Raw genomic sequence first — 21,646 nt, 5'->3', positions numbered from 1 at the left:
GCACCCCCAAATTAGTAATACAGTTTGTGTTTAAAAATACAGCCAAACTGATGAAAGATAATTTGCTTACTGCACTGACTTCACCACCTAAGCATGGGGCAGGCCAATCCACAGGTTATTTTTGTATAACTCCAGGAGGCATTTTCGGAGCAAATAAAGTTCATGGGGCAGGGCAGTGGCTCTGCCGTCTGGGTTGAGCCCGTTTCTGAAGGGTTTTGCTCCACTTCAGTTGTGCAAAAGTCTGTGGGATGGATGCGGCAGCATGGGACGTGGGTTTTGTGTCCACTTGTGCAGCCCCGTGGCTCTTCCCTTCTCCCACTGCCTTGGTCCAGCTCATCAGTTTTGGTGGCCAGCTCCTTGGGGACCTGGTTGAATTGTTCTCCATGCCCAGGGCGAGTCCAGCTGCCGTGGAAGTTTGGCTCCTGGGGAGCCCAACTCCTGCCTGTAGACAGACATGGTCCAAAACACCTAATCCCTACCCCTGGCAAGGTGCTTTTCCTGCTTTTTCAAAGGAACCCATATCATCCCTCCTTCTGCAGAGGGACACAGCAGGCACGAGGGTGCAGCGATGCTCACGCAGCCAGAGGCAGCGGTGGAGCCCCGTTGTCTAAGCAGGTGCCCAGACTACCTGCTAATGGCTTTTCCAGCAAGGCTTTCCCCATTTCCACGCAGAGCCGTGGCAGGAGAGCCTTGCTAACGCAACCCAAAATGTTCTCCCTGCGCTTTGTCTGCTGCTGGAGGCTGCCGTCGTCCTGCCTCAGCCCTGCCGAGGTTTCCATCTCGGATGTTACGGATTATTCAGCTGCAGAGAGGGTCCTGGGGCACTGGCGACGTGGCCGTGGCAACATTAAGTAAAGTTGTTCGGAGGTGACATGTCACTGAAATGCTCAGCGTGCTTCCCTCGGCAGCGGACGGAGCCACGTAAGTAACTGTGCCCTGGCTGCTTCTTGTCCCAGCCTTGATGGGAATGTCACGGTGGCTCTTCTGGGCAAGGCTGAGGCTCTGCCTGAAGCTGATAGCACAGAGAGGCTTCTTCTCTTCCCAGTGCCCTGCCGCGGGTTGCTTCCAGCGAACGGCAGCACCCTGCCAGCGCCAGCCAGGAAAGGCGCGCTTTGTCTTGGCAGCCTTGGAGCTGGCAACAAACCCACCCGTCGGCACCATAAATCCCTCCTCTAACCTGCAAGGCTCCTTTAGGGTGGCTTCCAGGGGAGATGGAGGGACTGTCACATACACGGGGAGGTTTTGCCCCTGCCTGTTCTTGGCTCATCCACCTGAAGCCCGGTGTGGTTGTCCCGAGCAGCTAGGAACTCCCCGGTGTGCACCAGGGATCCCAAAATATGTGATGCCCGGGCATTTTTTAGGCGGCCCCTGCTGGAGGATGGGCATGGGAGGTCTCAGGGCATGGAGGAAGAGCCTTGGCACCCAGCTGCAGTGCCCATGTGGAGGAGCAGGGCTGGAGGCTCCCTCGGCACAGTCAAGGGGCACGAGATGCTCTCGTTGGCTTTTTTAATTGCTCGGTAGTCAGGAGGACATTTCTCTTCGCGTTTTTTTTTTGTTTGTTTGTTTGTTTTTTGCCATTGAATGTCAAGTGAAGACTCCACAATGAGCAATTCAATAACCCTGGGGTGACAACCTGAGCTGGCAAATATCTCTCCTCCACTGCCAGCCTGGGACCAGCTGAGTAACGAAAGGAAGAGCTTTGCAAACTCCCCCGGAGAGCCTGAAGAGGCCCAGCAGTGTTTGGCTGCAGGTTGATTTCAGTCGCAGACACAGTTGGGCAATTGCCTTATAGAAATGGGTGTAGAGAGGAATTAGTCATCGCTGTTTGGTTAATAAGTGGCTCGGGTATTTTACAAGTCTTTTTCCTGCATATGCAAATATATTTTTTTTGTTCCTTTTGTAGTGAAACATATAAATAGCTCCTTTCTTGGATCTTCTATGCATACAGTGGTGTCATGAAAATAACCATTGCGCGTTTGCCTGGCGTTGGTTGGTAGCTGCTTTACTTACCTTTGCTTCAAAAGGAACAGCTCCCGTGTGTTGTCCGGGGCATGAGAGCGGTCTTTGGTGTGGTGGCTTTTACATCTCTGGCTCCGCAGAGTGCAGCTGCAGGTTGGAGCACTGGGAGCAGCAAAGCCTTTTGTCTCGGGCAGTAGGAATAAACCGAGATGAAAAAGATACGGGGTAATTTATTTAGTTGCTGGATTTAAGACGTTGTGCAAGCCGTGCTGGGAACACGGGCTGTTGAGAACGAACTTGTCCTGTTCTCTGATTTTCCCCTGCTTAGTGCCTACTGATTTTTAATACCGAGGAAAGGTCACTGTGGAGACAGACAAGCGAGCTCACGTGGGACGTCATGCGAGAGGCTCCGCAGCATCGCTCAGAGCCCAGGGAAGACCTCTCGGCTCCGAGCGCTGTGCACGCTCTGGTGCCATCCCACGTGGTGGTGGTGCCCTCTGGAAAGCTTTTTATTTGCTTTCCCCTGTTCCTCCTTGCTCGTTGCCACATGCTCCCAACACACACGTACCCCTTTTCATGTCCTGCCTTTGGGCAAACCCTTTTTTCCTCCCTGGCTGGAGGACTGGTGGGGGAGGCAGCTGCCTCCCAGCTCGTTCGCTCCCGGTGTTGCTCCATAAAACACGTCATCCTCATAATCCTTGGTCATGGCAACCGTCAGCTCTGGAGCAGGGTGACCTTTTAATATCAGCTCTGTGCTCCCCTAATCTCCTCCTGTGTGGGCAGGCAGACAGGCTCTGCTGTACATCTGTGAGACCCCAGGGAGCAGGCAGAGCATCGGAAAGCCCCTGGCCCGACACCAGCTCGGAGCTACCTCTGCTGGAGATGCTGGACCACCAAGCCACCGGCATCCATCGCATCCCCCAGGCACTGCCTTTGAGCCACTTGTGGTCATTTTCATTCCATTTCGGTTGTGCACAGGGCAAAGAGTCCCCAGGTCCATTCAAGGGGAAGGGCCGGGCAGGGGGAGGCCGTGGCAGTCACTGCAGAGGCTGGCGTTGTTTCTACAGTACCTGCTTCTGGTGGCTTGGCCGTGTTGAAATTCCAGCCACTCCGCTGGCGTTGAGTAATCTCCCCGCTGTTACTACAGAGTCAGTCTGTCTGTCTTCCTCCCCCCACCCTGAGTTTCAATTTCCTCCTAATTCTCCATCTAGACAGCCGTTGCCTCTCCCCTGGCGGTGCGGTTTTGCTGATGCAGCCTGTTGTCTCCGTCCCTCTTGCAGAAGGATTTCACCATGCGGGAGGAGCTGCAGCAGCGGGACGTGGAGCGCTGGCTGGGGTTCATCACCTTCCTCTGCGAGGTCTTCGGCACCATGAGGAGCAGCACCGGAGAGCCCTTCCGAGTCCTCGTCTGCCCCATCTATACCTGCCTCAGGGAGGTAATGCCTTCGGAGGTTTTCCTTCTCCACCTTCGGGACAAGCCGTTGAGTTGCAGTGCCCATGATCCGTAGATACGTGCTGTGTGATTCCCAAATGTTTGCTTTACCCACACAAACACTTCTCACCCTAAGAGTACTGATGCCTGCAGGGACACTTGGCTCCTCCTGCCTGGTGTAATTCTGCTTAAAAAAATAAGCACATGCTCCAAGCAGGACCCTTTTGTCAAAGGGTTTGCAAAGCCCGACGACTGGGATTGCAAACCCAATGTTTAGTTTTGCAAATCCCACCACTGCAAATCCCCACCAAAGGAGCTAAGAAAGCTTCTTAAAAGCAGTGAAGCCAACTGAGTAGATGAGACAGACTGAGGGGAGGAAAGAGAGAGGGAGTAGTGACATAGGGGACCACATAATGCAGCGTAAACCCAGCCCTGCCATCAGGTTTGGGGACATTTCAGAGATGGATAAGGTGAGCATAGTTCAGGTTGGGAGCAAAAGCCTCACTGGGGACAAACAAGAAATGAAACTCAAGTGTTAACATTCAAAAGAGCAGGAGAGGACTTTCCTCCATGCTGTTTTAAAGGTGGTTTTGTCTCCTGCTGCTGCCTGCAGAGGACTTTCTTAGGCAGAAGTCTGTCTCATCGCCCAGGGTTGGAGCTGGGAGTCTCAACTTGTCAGTAGCACTTCTGTCGGGCCATAAATAACTCGCTGCAAAATAAGTTCTCCGCTAGACCTTGGGCAAGGAAAGGAGAGGGAGAGGGGAAAAAGTTGCCAGTAATGACTTTTTGCATGCATGGAAAGTTTTCTCTGAATGCAAACACACTATAAACATTTTGCCTGCGCAGTAATGCTGTGGGTAGAGTTCACAGACAGTGACTGTAACAGTGAGAAAGTGTCCGGGCGTCGTGATGAGGCACACACATCGAGCAGAGGAGGTGGGAGAGGGGTGCTAAGAATAGTGGAACTTCCCCAAAATCTCTGCCCACGGCAGTATGTGTCACCTCATCGGGAAGATCCTGGTGTCTGGCAGAGCCCCCGTTCTCCCCGACTTCCCATCACAGCCGTGACACAGCCCAGCCCTGATTCTGCCAGGATTTTTCCCAACTCCTGTCTGTCCTCACCGTGCTGTCACAGTCGTTCTCGTTGTCTTGCCACTACGCGGGGACACGGCGGCGATCTAAGGACACGTTGAAGGACGCGAATTTCACATATTGGGGATATTTTTTGCTGCAGAACAGCTCTATAAAAAGCTTTTACTGATTATACCAAGATGCCGTGCATAAACTTGGGACCCTGACTCTTGCTGTTCCCATTCAATGGCTCAGGGCTGGCTTTTTGGGCCGCCACTGCTGGTTTTTGCCATTTCAGCTAATCCTGTCGCACAGGGCCAGCCCAGAACAGGGCCCAGAGGTGCTCTGAGGTCCCTCAGCCCACCTCACCCCGCTCAGCCCGTCCCCAGCCCGTGAGGTCCTGCAGCAGGGACAGGCACCTTGCCGTGGGTTGATGCTCTGCTGTGCTGGTGCACCAGCACATCAGCGCTGCAGCTGGTGTCTTTGGAGCTCAGCAGGCACTTGGGACACACGTCCCTCAGTGGGTTTCATGAAGTTGGGCTGGGTTGGTCCTTGTGGCTCGGCCACTTTGGGACTGGCCACTAGCTGTGGGCATCCCTCGATTGCTTCAGGATGGGTTTGAGAGGTTTAATAGTGCTCTTCATGTTTTTTTCCCCTTCCTGCTCATCAGCATACACGTGCCCACGTGCAGTCTCAGCCCCTCGCCCCTGATTCCTTCCTCGTCGGTGGCTCCCTCTGTGCTGCTGCAGCTGCGCTTAGCTCTCCCTGCCTCCATCCACCCATCCTTTAACGATAAATCATTATCAGGGGCAAGATAACATCTCTGCGCTTCTGCCTGTCCTTTCAGCTCTTCTTGCTTTTTAGTTTCTCTGTCTCTTTTTTTTTTTCCCTTTTCCTTTATAGCTTTGGCAGGCTGAGCCAAAGGTCAGCAAGGGAGTGAGCAAGAGGAAGGGGAAAGTTGCCTGACGACTGCAGCAGGAATGCCTCTTCCCTTCCCCCTGCAAAACTTCCTCTCACCAGCTCCTTTCCTTTCCCCCCCCCCAGTAAAAGCTTATTAACACCGTGTCCAAGCTGGGGACAGGGCATCCCGTGAGCTGAACCCCCAGGAACCAAAAGTGTTTCATTTTCACCATTAGGAGGTTTGGGGGCAAGAGGTGTGCAGGCAGAGAGGAAGGTGTATTCACAGCGGGGACAACATTGGGATTTTAGGCAAAGACGGTTTGCCAAGAAAAGTAAGAAGAGGATGCAGCCATTGTTTAAAATGGTTTGAGAGAGCCCAGTAAGCTTGTGTGGTGCTTTGGATTGACAGTGTATGGGGTTAAAGATGGAGAAGGGGAATGGGTCGCCCAAGCCCGGCCCAAAGGCTGGCATCGCAGGCGGCTGGGGAGTGCGGAAAGGAGAGCCCTTTTTCGGGTGAGAACCAGAGGATATTGCAGCCATCAAATATGGGGAGCTTGTGCGAAGAGTAATAAGGCGCTGAGGTTAAACGTAAATCAGAGAAAGAGCTTTCCTCCCATCCATCCTTCTGCGCCCGGGGCAACTGGGAGGAAGCTGGAGGAGGGCATTGTTCCCGGGGAAGGGCTCTCCCCCGGGCCAGGCTGTGCTGCCCAGGCTCTCCTAACGCAGGAGCAGTGGTGACGTCCTGCAGGACCACATTCTGCCTTGAGTCCATTGTCTGCCTCGATGAAAACGCTTTTAGCATTTTTAGGAAATTGTCCTGACTCCCACACTTGGCGGCCTCACCAAGAGGGATGTCCCACCGTGGTCTCCCAGCTCTGGCCTCGCTTTAATTCACAAAACCACGCCAAATTTGTCCCTGTAAACTTTGAGTTGAGATAATAAGTAATGCAATTTGTCATCTGCTGTTAACTGGGTCTGGTCCTTCACCCCACTACCCACGACTGCATGTGCTCAGTGGGGTTGGTGCGGGCAGCCCAGCTCACTGCCCTCCCCGCTTCATCCCCAAAGGGACGGAGGGACGGACGAGTGTTGCTGGGAGGTTTGGCTTCTCCCGCGTCTCCATCCCATCCTCAATGGGATGTTGTTTGGACGCCAACCCAGGCGGTGCCTCTGGGCCTGGGAGCTGCCACCTTCCTGCCAGCCCTCTGCCAGCAGGAGCAGCTCCCAGCCAAGGTGCTCGGTGCCGAGTGCTGCTTTGGATGTATTTGTTTATTTTTATGACGCCATCCAGCAGACAGACCTGGCTTTACATCCAGGTAACCCGAGCAGCTGCCTATGGCAGCGGAGCGAGAAGGTGGAAGAACTGGCTTGCAGGGCCTGGAGCTGAGAGGTGCCAGGCGGTGATGGTGCTGGGCTTCCTCGAGGCGCCTTGCCAACTGGGGTCCCACAAGGGTCTGTGGGCTCTGCCTCCCTCCTACCCCATAATAACCCGATCCCGACCCTTCCCCCTGCCCCGTGCTCGTTTCCTGCACGGGACTTGGCATTTTTCCTCGTTGACTCCTCGAGGTTCCTGTTGACTCCTCGCTCCGGCCCACTGAGGCCCCTGGGGGTGGCAGGGCCTCGAGCACGCCGAGTGGTCCCCCTGACGTGGTGTCACCTGCAGGCATGGCAGGAGTGCGCTGCTCACCTCCTCCGTCACTGATACGGATGCTAAACGGGGCGGGTGCCGGGATAAACCCCGTGGCACTCCTCGTTACTGGCCTCCAGGTGGAGTTGGGATTTAACCCAGTGACTACAGCCCTCCGAGCCCAACCGTCCAGCCAGTCTTTAACTTACCTGGTTTTCCGCCCCTGATGTCCTAGCTCGGATATGGGAATCTGTGGGAGGCAGAGCCAAAAGCCCTGCTAAAATCGAGGCAACATACATCCGTGCTCGTCCCTTATCCGTAAATCCAGAAGGTGAGCAAGCTGGTGAGGCGCATCCATGCCAGTTTCCTTCTTCTCCCTCATGTGCCCAGAAATATGTTTGAAGATGACTTTCTCCATGGTTTTTCCAGGGCCTGAGGTGGGTCCGGTGGGCCCGTAATTCCCCATATGTGAAGATCTGCCTTTCTCCCGTTGCATCTTCCCAACCGCGGACTTGCAGAGGTGACAGGGAGCAGCCCTGCTCCGGCACCATCCCGCTCTCGGCACCCTTGGGTGCATCAGATGGGGCTGTCGGGGCAGGTTCAGAGCAGATCCCAGGAAGCAGCTCATCACAGGCTAATTAAACCGCAGAACTAGCTACTTGTGCGGGAGGCTGCGGCTGCAGGACCAGCCCGCGGAGGTCCCCCCGTCCCGGGGCGCTTATTGCTGCCGGGGCTGGGAGGACACCCCGGCTCGTGTCACCACGAGCATCCCCGCTGATCGGGGGCCCGTGGGCACCCAGCTGCACCGCTGGCAGTTCTTATGGCCCACCCCGAGGGCTGGAGGCAGCGTCCAGGCACGGTGAATCATCGGGGAGCAGAGCGGGCAGGCTGGCGGCGGGCAGGACAGTAGCTCCTCTGCAGGAGCGTCTCCTGCCTCCAGTCTGGTTGGCAGAGACGGTCCCGTTTCAGCATCGTTTGAAATCCTGGCACGGTCCCATCGCTTCCCTGCCTTGGTACGCGCTGCTAACTGAAAGCCTCGGGGTGGTGGTGCAGGGAGGATAAATACTCCCTGTCTAATTGCCTTTCCCCCACGTCTGAGCCTGCGGTGCAGCATGCAGACTGGTATCCACTCCCCTCCCTTCTCTCAGTGCCTGTTATCTCCTGGGGCCATACTGTGTAATTTAGAAAAATATTCTAACACGGTAATTAACGTCTGAACTTCAAGAGGGCACTGCCTTTTCACTGGCTCCTTCAGAGGAAGAGAGGAAAAACCTTCCCAACTGCAGCCAGACGAGCTGGAGGGTGGTGCTGTTTGGAAAAGAAAATTGTATCTTTTAACGTGGAGGTTTTTTTTTATTTATTTTAATCTCTCTCACTTTTTAAAAAGCATCAGGCTTCTGAGTCAAAAGAGGGTCTTTGACAGTATAATAAGATGCTAGGATTTTGAGATTATGCTCCCAGTCAGGGATCGAGACAGGATTTGCCTCTTTATCGTACACCGAGAAGGCCGGATCCTGACCCTGTGCCACCCTGCTGCCCAGGTGGCTCCACGAGGCCTGACAAGAGAAAATAACAACAAAATAAATCCTGATAGAGGAGGAACTGGGCGTGGGGAGAAAGGAGGAAATCAATGTTCAGTCATTACCCCTAAAAAGCTGTGCCAGTCATTGAGCTGAGCCCCAAGAGGAGACACCACGCCTGACCTTGTCCCCATGCAGTGTCCTCCCTGGTGTCCCCTCGGACCATGGGGACAAACGCCTTTTAGCCATGATGAAAGTCGATTTCTTCCAGTTTGTGCTCCCCCACGTTGGCCAGGGACAAGCCAGAACGTTTGAGGTGGGCACTTGCGAGACATCCGACCTCGAGGGCAGATGCTGCTTGAGAAGGGACGGGGACACCAAACTGACAAGGTCTTTGTGATGCGTTTTAGCCCCGCTGCTTGGCTTAGTGTTTTGAGCACAGAAACATGTTTTCTTAGAAAGCTGTGGGACTTGTTTGGCCCTAGATGGTGAGCATGAAAACCGCAGTGGCATATTTTAAACAGGGGAGGGTTCTCGTGCCAGAGATACAATTTCCAAGGAGAGAATGTGCTCCCATACACAGAGCCTGGGCTTTGCTCTCCTCCATGTAGCCTTCCATCACAGTTACTCTGACTTGCACGTGTTTGGAGCAGCTTTGCATGCAGAGCTGCATTTAGGGCAGAGCTGAGGCCACCAAGGATGGCCAGGACCACCAGTGTCCCCTCGCCCCGCAGGAGAGGTGTGGAAGCATCCTCATTTCTCGGGGACCCGCGGAGAAGGCAGAGGAAGCAGTTACGTCGGGGAAGAAACGGAGCTAGATACCATCTCACCGGATGGTCCCTCCTCCTCGCATGGCTTTGTTTCTGTCTTTCGCCCTCCGTACCCGGCATTGTTAGCTCCCGAGGCCCTTCCAGCTGGATGTAAACACAACTATTTGCGTCTGCCGCCATGCGCTCTCAGAAGAGCCAGGAAAGCGCAGAGCGTCCGGCGGGCAAGGGTGGAGCCCTCTGCAATCAAGCGCGATGGTCTCGCCGCTTTTTCTTTCCATGTTTTGTGTTTCCCCGGACCCTTGGGATGAGATCACATCCTCTGCTCCCAAGGTTATTATGTCTTCAGACAGGCAGGATGAAGCCGGCCGTCTGGGTGGCTCGGTGTCCCGCGCGCGCAGACTGGGTGGCTCTGTCCGTGCGCACCTCGGGGTCCCGCTCGGGCAGCCCCGGTGGTCCTGCGGGTGAGGGCCCCCACCTCCAGCCTGGGTGCCTAATGGGAGCCACCGGACTGCCCTGGCTGGCTTGGTGAGTGACCAGATTTTCTTCGTCATTGTCTCCAGTAATTGCCTTTTAATGGTTTCCATCTTCGTAGGAATCCCTTCTGCTGTTCCAGATCCGGGGAGCGAGAGTCATGTTTCATGGTTTCCCTTGTCTGCAGTGGAAAGGAGTAGGAGGAGTTTCCCACGACTGGGTACAGGGTTTTGTTCCTCTGGCCTTAATTCAATTTGCTGTTAAGTATCTCTTGTTTGAGTTCCTCAGGAGCCCGACAAGGAGGATAACCAACATTTTGGTTTACTTGATGCAATAAACAAACTAATCTCTGCTTACCATCCTCCCAGGGAATTCTGGTTGGGTAATAGGAGAACACAAGTCTCCTCCTCGGCTAAAAGCAGCACGTCGCTGTAAGACAAGTAGGTGCCACGAAGCCAATTCCTTCAGGTTGTCCCAAATACATTAGGGAAAAGCCTCCCGTGGACATGGCAGCCATGCCAGCAGGAGCAGCTCCAGCCCGTAGCTCCTCGTGGGGCCAGCAGTGCCCCGTGCTGGTAGCCTCTTCCTAACAGAGCAAGTGTGAATTGCCATCAGCATCTTCTCTAAGGGGCTGAGACCTGGCCACTCCTGTCAGGGAGCTGGGAAGAGGGACCTCTAGATGAGATGCAAGGGCTGGTGGCACCTCGTGCATCTTCAGGGGGCTTGAAACCTTCACTGCAGGAGCAGAAGGCCATGTGGAGAGAAGGATCATTTCCAGTGGACAGCTCAAAGCTAGATGGCAAAGAGTTGGGTGAGATGGGCCTCATGAGCTGGGGTTCTCCTGTTATCCCTCCCCAGGGACGGTGTGGACATGGTGAGCTTGAGCTACAGCAGGGTGGACACAGCCTGGCCTGATGAGGTGAGCCCCAGGACCTGCTACCTGTCTTCATGCAGACCTCACCAAAACAAGCCCAGAGGCCACAGGCTGAGCTTTTAAGGTGGTTGTTCTTGTTTTCTCAAGTCATGTTCAGCCTCACCCTCTGCTGTCGATACAGAGTGCAGTGGGGCTGGGCGAGAAGGCAGTGTGCCTTCTGCGTCCCCCTCATCAGCTCCGTAAGGGAAAGGTTCCCCAAACACATTTCACGTTTGGGCAACCTCAGCCTCAAATGGCTCAGCAGAGAGGATGCCTCTTGTGACAGTGGCCTTCAAAAGGTCTTCTCTTTCCAAGATCTCACTTGTTTTTTTGCTAGAGAAAGGTCGTGCCTCACCTGACCTGCCTAGCTCAGGGTATGCCCTGCCTGGCACTCGGTACCCCATTGAGAGAGTGGCACCGGCAGAGTTTGTTGGTGAGTGCCGGGTCAGCCCAGCTGACACCGACGCCCGGGATCAGGGAACTGATACTTCTGACGGGAGCAGATTGTAGAAATCCTGTAAACTGGCCTTGCTGGTAGAGTGTTTTGTAATTACTCATCCCCCACACCCTCATATGTACTCTGCATTTTCCCCAGTCTTGGCTGTTTTCACCACCCTGTGCCTAGTGACAATAAGAAAGCTGGAGCTGTAACAATCCCCTTTAGCTCCGTGAGCTGCGTGACTCTCCCTATGCAAAGCAGCAGAGGAGGCACATGGATCTTATCGCAGGCATCTTCCTTAAAGACTTGCGACAGTAGGTCGATAAGGGGCCCCTGGAAAAGCAGCAAATTGCTATTGATGTCTTTCTGCGGAGAGCCTGGGAAGTGCAGCCCCTCCTTTGCGGGGGGCTTTTGCTGCCAGGAGGATCCATCTATCAGGACGTGGGGCTTCCAGGAGGGGGCTGCCAGCCCTTGACCCGTATCCCACCAGTGCCGTGAGCCCCCAGCAGCTGCTACGAGCAGAGCACACGTTTGCACCATGCTGGTCCCACTGCAGTCACTCACTGCTCCCCAGGAGATGTCTCCTCCACCTTCTCACCTCTCTCCAAGAAGTCCCAGCCATCCCGTGGCTCTGGGTGAATATTTCGGGAGGTGGGAAAGTTCTCGCTGCTTTCACACCGGAGTCATCGCCGCAGCCTCACGAAACACTGCACGCTAAGAGGCGGTTTGCGGCAAGCGTTGCTTGTGCCGTTGTGCAAGCGCTCTCGCATCCCGTAATTAGTGCTGTGCCTCGCAGGAGGAATGGTGCTGCAGCTGTGGGGGGCAGCGTACACGTTCGGCTGCTCCCACTGCCCTTCCCGGTGGGGAGAGCTGCAGAGCACGATCCAGCCTGCGTGGTTTGGCAATAAGCGGGGACTGCAGGGCAGGTTCTCCGTCCTGCTTGCGGCGTGGGAGAGCCACGTCAGTGCTGCAGCCTCTCCACGGCCCTGTCCGTCTTTGGAGAAAGTTGGTAATGAACCCAAATAACTGCGGTATGTGTAACTGGGGAGCGTGGCTTGCTCCTGGGGGTCTGCACTGACTGCGTGCGAGTCCATTGCTGTTTGGAGGGAGCAAGCCAGGCCTCTGTGGCGAAGCCCAGCTGCAGTTTTGGGGCCTCTTTGCCCCCTCGAGCACTGTTGCGTACCCATCCCGTGGGACATCCCTTTGCAAAGACTCATCTCCCTCAGGAGTGCAGCAGAGGAAGGAACTGGGGGAAGAACACCCTGCGCCCCGTGCAATCCTCATCCCCCTGCTACCCCCCGCAGTCCCGGGAACAGCCCCTCAGGTTTATTTTCATGAAGACATTTAGCACCCATCGCCCAGCGGGACGCAGAAATTCGGGAGCGGGAGCCCTCCCTCCGCAGGGATGTCTGCAAAGCTGTTAGTCCGGCACCAGCAACAGAAGTGAGAAGCCTTTCGCAACCGAGGCTGGGTATTATATGACTGGCCGGGCAGATTCTGGCATGCAGCCTCCGCTCTTAGGAAATCGAGCAGACTCTTTGTCTGCTTTCCAGCAGGAACTGCTTCTTTCGCTCGCCCGATACGGGGAACCGGCTGGAGAGCAAAGGGAAGTTTTCTCGCAGCCAGCCCGAGCCTCGGGGGGATGATTACAGGCTGAGCCGAGCAGTGTGAGCAGCGCTCACCTGCGCTGCCTCTGCCTCGCGCTCCTTCCCCACCTCCCTCGCCCGCGCTGGGCAGCTGGGGCGAAAGATTGCCAAAGATTTGTTAGGTCAGAGGTTGGACTCGGTGATCTTGGAGGTCCCTTCCAACCCAGATGATTCTGTGACTCTGTGAAAGGTGTGGGAACCTGCTGGAGAGAGACCTGGTGGGGCACGGGCACATCTCCGCAGCAGGGAGGAGCGGCTATAAATACTTAAATAAATAATAATTCCGATGTGGGAGCGCTAAGTTAATAGGTACAGCCTGTTTATGTTAAGATATATTAAGTAAATGTAAATCAGATTACAACTGCAGGGTTTTGAGCATGCAAAAGCCGGGACTGCAGGGCCGTGGTGTCCCTGGTAGCTGAGGAGTGCCCGTCCTGGCACAGCCCTGCCGCTGTGACCTGGCTGTCCCAGGGACATCCCGGCAGGACGGGGAGTGACATCTGGCTGCAGTCTCCTTTCGGCCACAGGTAGATAAGGCAAATATGCCCTTTAGCCAAATCACTGCACCTTGGACGGTCTTTGACATATTCACCCACACGACCACTTTTTGAAGCAGGCAAGAGTGTCCCAGCTCCGGGGCTGGGAAGCTGGGGCAAGGAAAGCCCAAGTGAAGCTGCAGCTTCTCCTGGCCACGTCCCACCAGGGCAGACCAGGGCCACACGAGGAGAACGTGGCAGAGGAAGGACGGGAATCAGACCACAATGGGACCTTCCTAATTGCCTCAGCAGTTAGAAAATCTTCCCCCAGTTTGCAAACTGAGTATGTCTGCATGAAGCCATGGGAGGAGAGCATCAGTTTCTTCAGTCTTCTTCCTGTTAGCTTTCTTTAACTCCACATTTCTTGCTTTAATTTTCATGCTATGTGCTTCACTAGCAAATACCAAAATTAGGAGAGATGAGTGAGTGTTAACTTGCAGCCCTGCTCTGTTCCACGCTCACAAGCCAGTCTCCATTAAAACACCCCAGCAGCATGTTTTTGGGCTACTGCCTGTTTATATTTGTCCCTGGTTGAAATATATATATTTTTTGTTGGGTTTAAAGTAATCTCATGTTTTTTTGAGAAGTATCTGTGAACTGTTTGTGAGAACTTATCTTGGAGCATGCGGCTTGGGCTTAACTAACTTTTTCCAAACAACTCAGCGGGAAGATAAACTTGGGGGAACTGCTGCCTGTATTCAAAGCGCTGGCTGGACCTTTGGCTAACGCGAGATAAAACCGACGGGACCACATGCTCAGGCAGATGCCGTAAACATCGGCTTCAAAGCAAACAAACTGCTGTCTGCAGAAAGCAGAAGAGCGTGAAGGCAAAACTTTGAGACCGATGTTAATTCCTTGAATTACCTCTTTTTTCCTAGCTTTTTCCAGTGGTTGTGGGCCTGTAAACAAATTGGCGTTTATTTGTAAAGGAAAGGAAAGAGGAAAAAATGAGTGGGAAGGAGAGACAATTAAGGCTGAGCAGCAGAGCTGCGGTGTTAACCAAGAAGTGTGACTTCGGAACAAATCCAGTTACACTGAGCCGTGTTGTGCATGGGCAGCTGTAATTAGTCCAGCCGCTTTTCCCAAGTATGCCTTTCCGTGATGAATTTCAGACACAGTGAAGTCAGTTTTCCCAATTTTTCTCCATTTTCTGCACGTTTAGTGCATGCGTCCAGTGCATGCCAGCACCTGTGATTTTATCGGCCGCCTCGCGATAGCGCGTTGTTCACAACGCCCCAGCTCCCTGCATTGGCTGGCTGAGAATCCCAGCTTTTATCTGCTTGGAAAACAACCCAAACAACCATGCTTTATCTCCTGTGGTTCGAGCAGAAAGCCTGAAACGGCGTCTTCGTGCGCACGACAAAGTCATAAAGCAAAGATGACAACAAAGAAGCATGTTATGCAAAAATACGTGTGGTTTTGCTCGTGGCCCCTGGTTTTGTGGGGTCGGACAGGCTGAGCTCCTGCACTTTGCCATTGCCAGGTGGACGCTGCCCCCTCACCGCATGCACCAGGTCTGAAACAAGAGGGGAGAGCGAGGTAGCAGCCCCAGGAAGATGTCAAAACACAGCAAGGAACTGGTAGACTGGGAGCTGCACAGGCATCTTCCCTCATCCCACACCATCATGGTCAGACCTTACGGCACCGTTTGGGCTTTATCTTGAAAGCTGCTTGAGCCTACAAGCTTGTCTTTGCAATGCAAAGCTCACAGAAAGCAGAGCAGGGCCTGGAGTTGGTTCCTGAAGTGGGGAAGCAGCTAAAAACATAGCCAACAATATGCCAAAATGTGGGTGGAGATCCTCCTTCACTGCTTTGAGACCTCAGACAGAGAGAGTGAGAAGGGACCGGGGAAAATCCCGTGCTCTCAGCAAGCAGCATTGCTCCAGAAGAAAATTTTACACCTGAGACACAACAGTTTCACTGGAACCATTGTGCTTGCAACCGTATATAATCAGCCTGGAAGGAGCCGTATTAATTACAGCGCGCCGGACGTTAGCACTCTGCCATCGGGTGATTTTGTGGCTGTTGGGAGACTGTCCCAGTGGGACGGGGAGGCTTGGCCGTGGGCGGGCAGCCCTTGGGCAGGAGCCCAGCACTGCCCTGCCCTCCCAAAACGCTGCTCTGCTGCCTGGGTACGGTCATCCGAGGGCTGTGTTTCCTGGCCGCGTACGTGGAACGAGTGCATTTTCTCATTGCCTGCCGGGGGGACGAAAAAAAGCATTGTTAAACTAATGTATCCCGAAAGTTGTTAATCTAAAAGGTCCAGCGGGAGGAGGAGGAGGTCGCGCATTTCCACTCACCCCCTCTCTCCTCTCTCTTGCAGTTGTTGCAATCTCAGGACGTGAAGGAGGACGCCGTGCTTTGCTGCTCCATGGAGGTAGGGAAGCTCTGATGGCACCGGCCCCTCCTCGTTGCTCTGCCCCTTCTGTCCTTGGCTGTGCATGTGCCCAAACCCAGAGCCATGTCACCTAGCTGCGTTACACCCAAATACAAAAGACAGCACCATGGGATAAGAGAGGAGGCTCTGTCTCTGTGCTTCCAATGCCTGTGAATGGATGCAACCAAATTTGCTCACTGGGGTCCCACCACAAAACTAATTCCTATCGTCCCGGTTCCTCTGAATCTCTTCCAGATCCCTTCAGATGTCACCCTGCGGTATTTTTAAGCACAAAACCACCTGTATTGGAGCAAAGGCTCCATCACGCTGCCTTTGCTCATGCAGTGGCAGTGGCTCCCGCAGAGAGGCTTGGTGTGCTCAGAAAGCTTTGCAGAGAAACGTTGGTACAAATATAGCACGGGTGGAATTACAAAGTTTCATTAGCTTCGCTTTTTGGAAGTGATTGGCCCGTGGGGACTGATGCTTGCCTTGCAGAGAGAGGTTGAAGTAGGCTGCAAAATTGCAGCTGGATGGTTGAAATTCAGCAAAGCGGCAGGCGGCTGAAGAGGAGAGTTTGCATTTTTAAGGTCAGGACTTCTGAGAACTCTCCGTTAAATCCCTGATGCCTCGCGAGCCTCGCGTGATGGAGACCTCATGCTCTCTGCTCTGAGGTGGGGTTTTCTGGGGCTTACTCTGCTTTAAAAGCACTTGGCCATCCTTGGAAAAGAGGTGCGACGGGTGGAAATGCAGACCCAGGCGCTGTGCAAAGGGCAGGCAGGATTTGTTATGCATGCAGGAGAGCCCTGCTTAGTCAGATTAATGACTGGGAGTCACTGACAGCTGTGAATCAGCGCGTAAATGAGGGAGCAGGTAAAAGGCAGGGATACCACATCACAGCGCGCACTTTGTTTTGACAATAGCTTGATTTTTAGGTGGGATTTTTCAAAAGCACCCGGTGCTGCCGCCTTTGAAGTCAGTGGGAGCTGAACCACTCACTCCTACGGCAGCCCAGCGCGAGCGCTTTCGAAATCCTCGCCCGTAGCGCGCAGCTCTGGGCAGCATCGGGGAGCTCACCAACAGCAGCATCACAGCATCGCCCGGCTGGGGGAAAGCTGGGGGAGTGTGAAATGTGGGGGAAAAAAAAAAAAAAAAAAAGAGCAGGCTGCATATTGCATATTTTTGGAAAACAGCCCTACTGTGTAAATACTGCCTCGCTGCTGTTGGAGTCGGCTCGGTGCATGCCCGCAAGCTGTGACACGGCAGCACCTGCAGCTCGCGTCCCGCTGCCCTCCTGCCAGCATCACATTTTCGGCGGTGCCGAGCAGCTTTCCTCCCCTCCTGGCTGCCCCCCAACCCTCACCCACCCCCCGCCCCGAAACACAACGGTAGCACAAGCCGTGGCGGCAGCTCGCGCTTTAACGTGCCGCCTGTGACCCCTCTGTCCCGACAGCTGCAGAGCACTGGCCGGCTGCTGGAGGAGCAGCTGCCCGAGATGATGACGGAGCTGCTGGCCATCGCCCGCGACAAGATGCTGTGCCCCTCCGAGTCCATGCTGACGCGGTCCCTCCTGCTGGAGGTCATCGAGCTGCACGCCAACAACTGGAACCCGCTGACGCCCACCATCACGCAGTACTACAACAAGACAATCCAAAAACTGACAGCCTGAGGGACAGGGCAGGGAGGGGTGGGAAGGGGCGAGAAGGCGACATGCACCTTAGCGGGATCCGGCTCTCGCGGCCCGGCGAGCGCCTTTCTGATTTAAATACCTAAGCAGACAAACCCCAGCATGCTTGAGAATATGTTCGTGGGGTGGGGAGGGAGAAGCATGTTTCTTTTCAGCTGTGTCGCCAAGTGCCACCCCTCTTCCCTGCCGTGTTTTTGTTTTAGGGTTTCTTTTATGAAATCATTGCTCCAGCAGCAGTGCATCCCGCCGGGTTATTGTTTGGCTTTAGAAAGAAGACAGCGAGTTGGAAAAGCGAGCCCGAGTGGGGGCTAGTATTGTTTTCACACCGTCCTCCGGGCTTGCCCTGGCCAACTGGCAGGAGACAGCACGCAGCAGATGTCCCGGGAGGACAAAGCGCGACACACACTACACCAGACGCTCATAATTGACGGCTTTTGTCAAGCGGAGCTTTCGTTATTTCCCCCCGCTCCTCCTCTTGTCTTCGACTTTCTGCTCCCCCACCTCCCCTCCGTCTACTCGCCGCCCCTTCGGACACCAACCGGCGAGCAGGATGGCTTTCTTATTTGCACTGGGTTTTGTTTTTCTTGGTCATTTGTATTTTATTCTATTTTATTTTATTGTGAACGGACAATTGCGATCAGCGCGGAGACGTGGAAGTGACGCCTTCCTGCGAGCTCACAAATGGTTTACGTGAAGATGCTGAAGTAGGAGGAGGATTTTTAAGGAGCCCAAAAGCCACTGTAGAAGTAACATAGCCACAGTTGTCTTGCCAGTAACCTCGCAGATTAACTGAAAAATGTGTGCCCTGAGCTGGGAGCTCCAAGAAACACGGGATTCTGGGGCTGCTTGCTCTGGCTGGTAAAGCCACCGCATCCCCCATCCACTAAACTATAACCCATTTATTTTTTTGTAATTTTTTTTGTTTCCGTTGAAAGAGTGCTTTATTGTAATTACTGTCATGGTTGTAATAATAGGTTTGAAAACCAGGCCCATTGTAGTTGGGCCTAGTAATGTACAGGGCAATGGAGAAATGAAGACTTGATGTTCTTCCTGGGAAACCAGTAGAGAGAAGACAAGAAGTGCATGGCAAAAAAGGAGGGAAAAAAGAAGAGGAAAACGATGAAGAGCCAAAAATACAGGTTTTGAGCCTGGCTTCTAACTGGCTGCATTTCCAATCCAGTATTTGTAGGTGTGCATTGTACAGGGGCAGCTGTGTGCCCTGGTTGGTGTAAGTGGTGCCGTGTCCCCGAGCGCAGGGTGACGTGTTCGGAGGGAGCAGGGCGAGGCGGGGAGCGGGGGGACCCCACTTTGCTGAATGCTGGGTGTCTGGGATGGTGCTGGGGAGGTGGGAGAGATGGGAGGTGGGAGAGATGGGAGGTGGGAGAGATGGGGAGAAGGGAGAGATGGGGGGAAGGGAGAGGTGGAGAGAAGGGAGAGATGGGGAGATGGGAGAGATGGGGAGATGATGGTGGATTTGGGGAGGCATTTGCCCCGCGGAGCTGGAAGTGTCCTGAGTATGGATGGCAAGTGAGTGGCGACCAGCAGGCGTTAGGACTCGGTGTTTCCTAGTTCTCTTCTCTGCCGATGATGTCCACATGAAATCCCTGACTGCTCATTTTGGTGAGGTGGGAGAGAAGCAGAGGAAGCCCCAACCCTGCGCTACCATCCCGATCTCGGGTGCCTTAGGGAGCTGCAGGCCTGCGTACGAGGGGCAGGAGGCTTCCCCGTGCACGTGTTCAGGAGCTGAGCGTCCTGGCCGTGTGGTTCGGCACAACTTGAACTTTTCGTGAGGTTGTCTGTGGGTACATTTTCTAATCCACACGTGGAGCACGAGGAAAGGAACTGGAAAGAGGAGCTTCAGCGGCCCATGTCTGCACAGGCCAATCCCTGGGCTGGGGATGTAGGCCCGGCAGCCATGTTAGCACTGCCACAGAAGAGCAGAGAGGCCGAGAGGTGTCAGCAAGAAGAGGGACTGCATCAGGCCTGTCAGTGTCGGACAGCAGGGCCGTGCCCTTGCTCTTGGCCTTCCCAGCCCCACAGGGAGTGGAGGCGTGAATGTCGGTGTGAGCCCGGAAAGTCGCCGCCAGCAGCCCCGGAGCAGCCTTGGCCCTGGCCAAGAGGCGTGTGGGGAGTGGAGGGGGAGCAAGGGCTTAAATTGAGCAAACGGAGTGAAATTACCCGTGGTGAGGACAATTTGTCAAGGGGCCTTTAGTGTCGTGACAGCCTCTGATGTGCGAGCTGCATGCGGTCGATCGGTGTAAATTAGGCCCCACCGGTCGGAAGCATTAATGAGGTAGCGGGGGCTAGGGAGGTGCTGCTGCTCTGTCAGGCTTTGGGGAGAAGAACGGAGGAAAAGCTTTGCTGGGTTTTTTTTTTTTTTGAATACCAGAAGAGCCTCCCCGCATCCCGCTCCGCATCCCTTGGGGCCTGTTCTCTGAACGCAGCAAAAGAAGAAAAATAAAAAGAAAAACAGAAAAGCCCGGAGGAGCTTCGGCCTGTGGCTTTGCCCTCCATCACTGGGATTTCTCCCGTGGAATAGCTTTCCTGTGAAATCTGTCTTTTTTAATGTCTGTCGTCTGTCTCCGCCATTAGGGTCCGTTCATCCAGCCACTCACCGCTTGGTAACTCGGTACGTCAGTCGCTCTGTTGGTGCGTGAGAATCTAGATGTTGACCAAAAAAGTATTTTTTTCCCCCGGAATTACGTGCTGCCACTGGCATCCCTGCAGTCCCTCGGTGGGAAGCCCATGGTATTTGGAAGGGAAGATGCCACCGGCGAGGCAATGTGGAGGGGTGGGGGCAGCAGTGCATTTTGGGGACAGAACACCCTCCTTTGGCCAAATCCGTGTCAGGCCAAACCTGGGGCTGGTGTAAGGACGTGGTGATGCCCGGAGCCACCGGCTCTGCTCCCCACGGAGCTCCCAGCACCCGGTTCCCCGCTTCCCAGCCAAATCATTGCCAAACTGGAGGCTTTGGCTGCCCACAAAGCGGCCTGCTTGGTTTCCCCATGAGGGATTTGACCCCCTCCTGTATGGAGAAGTCTCCTTTGTACGGAGGTGAAATGAGAATGGGGGAAAAAAGGCAAAGTAAGCGATTTGCCTGGTTCCCCTCTTCCCCCGAAGGAGATTAATTAGTATCTATTCTTGGCATGATTGATGGCTTTGAAGGAAAACTTGTCAGAATAACTTATGATTTATTTTCCTGCTTATTTTTATAACATCCCTCACTTGGAAGTCTCTCAAAATCTGAAATACGATTTTTATTTCCCCGCTGGGTATTTTATGGCTTTACACAAATTTTGCTCTTCTTGGTGTTAGCTGTTAGCCAGTCCCGGTGATACTTGCAGTATTTTTCAGGAGAAACAACTCTAAGGGTTGCGAAGTCCTGTTGATGGCCAACGGGGCTATGGTGTCCTGCAGAACATGGATTTAATGCTAGCAATTCATTTTTTAATGTATTTATTTGCATTTGAAAAAGCAACGTTTTTAATTTAATCATGTTTGTTAAACTAAGTGCTTAAAAAAAAAAAAAAAGGAGAAAGGTTTTGGGGAGAATAAAGACTAGATCTTCATACTAGAGAAAACAAAAACTCATCGTTTTCAGCATTTCAGAGACTGTTAAAACAAGGGAGCTAATAACTCTTTGTGGCAATTCAGTCTTGTTTATAGAACATCCAAACCCACTGTATGCTATAAAACGCATCATCTGAGTAATAAATGTTTAAAGCTTGACGTTTCCCCATCTCTTCGTCGGTACATGCAGTCAGTTTTGGTGGTCTGGGGGGACTTTTGCTTAGCTTGGAACAAAGGATGAAGGGAGAAAAAAAAACATTTGTGGTGTCTGCTTCGAAACGGAGCCCCTGGGTCTGATCCTGCAGCTCCATTTGGTGACTCAGCACCGCGCAGCACCAGGGATGGGACTGACCCCGCGGTGCATCATGGCTCGGAGCAGACCACTCCGTCTTTTACTCGATGCAACCTGCTAAGAAAAAGAAACTAAAAAAATGTAAACCTGTGGTTTTTCTAAGCAGTCTCCCCTGGAAAACCCGTCTCAGCCTAGCCGGAGTCAATTAGAGAGGGTTTTCAGCTAATTGAAATGCGAGTGTTCGCCCAGGGAGCCGCAGGTCACTCGAGGTGAGTGGTTTGTGTCATCGGGCTCCCGGGCTACGGCCAGAAAATTGCAGGTGCTCCAGTTACTGCTGCTGGAGAAGCCTGCTGTCTCTTGCGAAAGGCCGTACGTGACCGTGCGTGTGTGCTCGCAGCTCGCTGCAGCACGGCCGGGCTGCAGAATAAATAGAGGAGCG

General features: G+C 53.9%; 1 protein-coding gene across 26 annotated transcripts in view; it reads left to right on the top strand.

Annotated features, from left to right (window-relative positions):
• CTIF (cap binding complex dependent translation initiation factor) overlaps window positions 1–21,074 on the top strand; it is a 138,300-nt gene extending 117,226 nt beyond the window's left edge. For all 26 annotated transcript variants that reach the window (XM_050716189.1, XM_050716187.1, XM_050716182.1 and 23 more), the window contains 3 exons: window positions 3,240–3,395; window positions 15,608–15,661; window positions 17,112–21,074. In XM_050716189.1, coding sequence (XP_050572146.1) covers window positions 3,240–3,395; window positions 15,608–15,661; window positions 17,112–17,327 — 426 coding nt within the window. In that variant the 3' untranslated portion in view covers window positions 17,328–21,074. The remainder of the gene's footprint in view (window positions 1–3,239; window positions 3,396–15,607; window positions 15,662–17,111) is intronic.
• Window positions 21,075–21,646: the final 572 nt, after the last annotated feature.

Source organism: Cygnus atratus, chromosome Z, assembly GCF_013377495.2.
Source record: "Cygnus atratus isolate AKBS03 ecotype Queensland, Australia chromosome Z, CAtr_DNAZoo_HiC_assembly, whole genome shotgun sequence".
Taxonomy (NCBI): Eukaryota; Metazoa; Chordata; class Aves; order Anseriformes; family Anatidae; genus Cygnus; species Cygnus atratus.
Note: the sequence above shows the minus strand (reverse complement) of the source record. Positions and strands in the feature narration are given on the sequence as shown.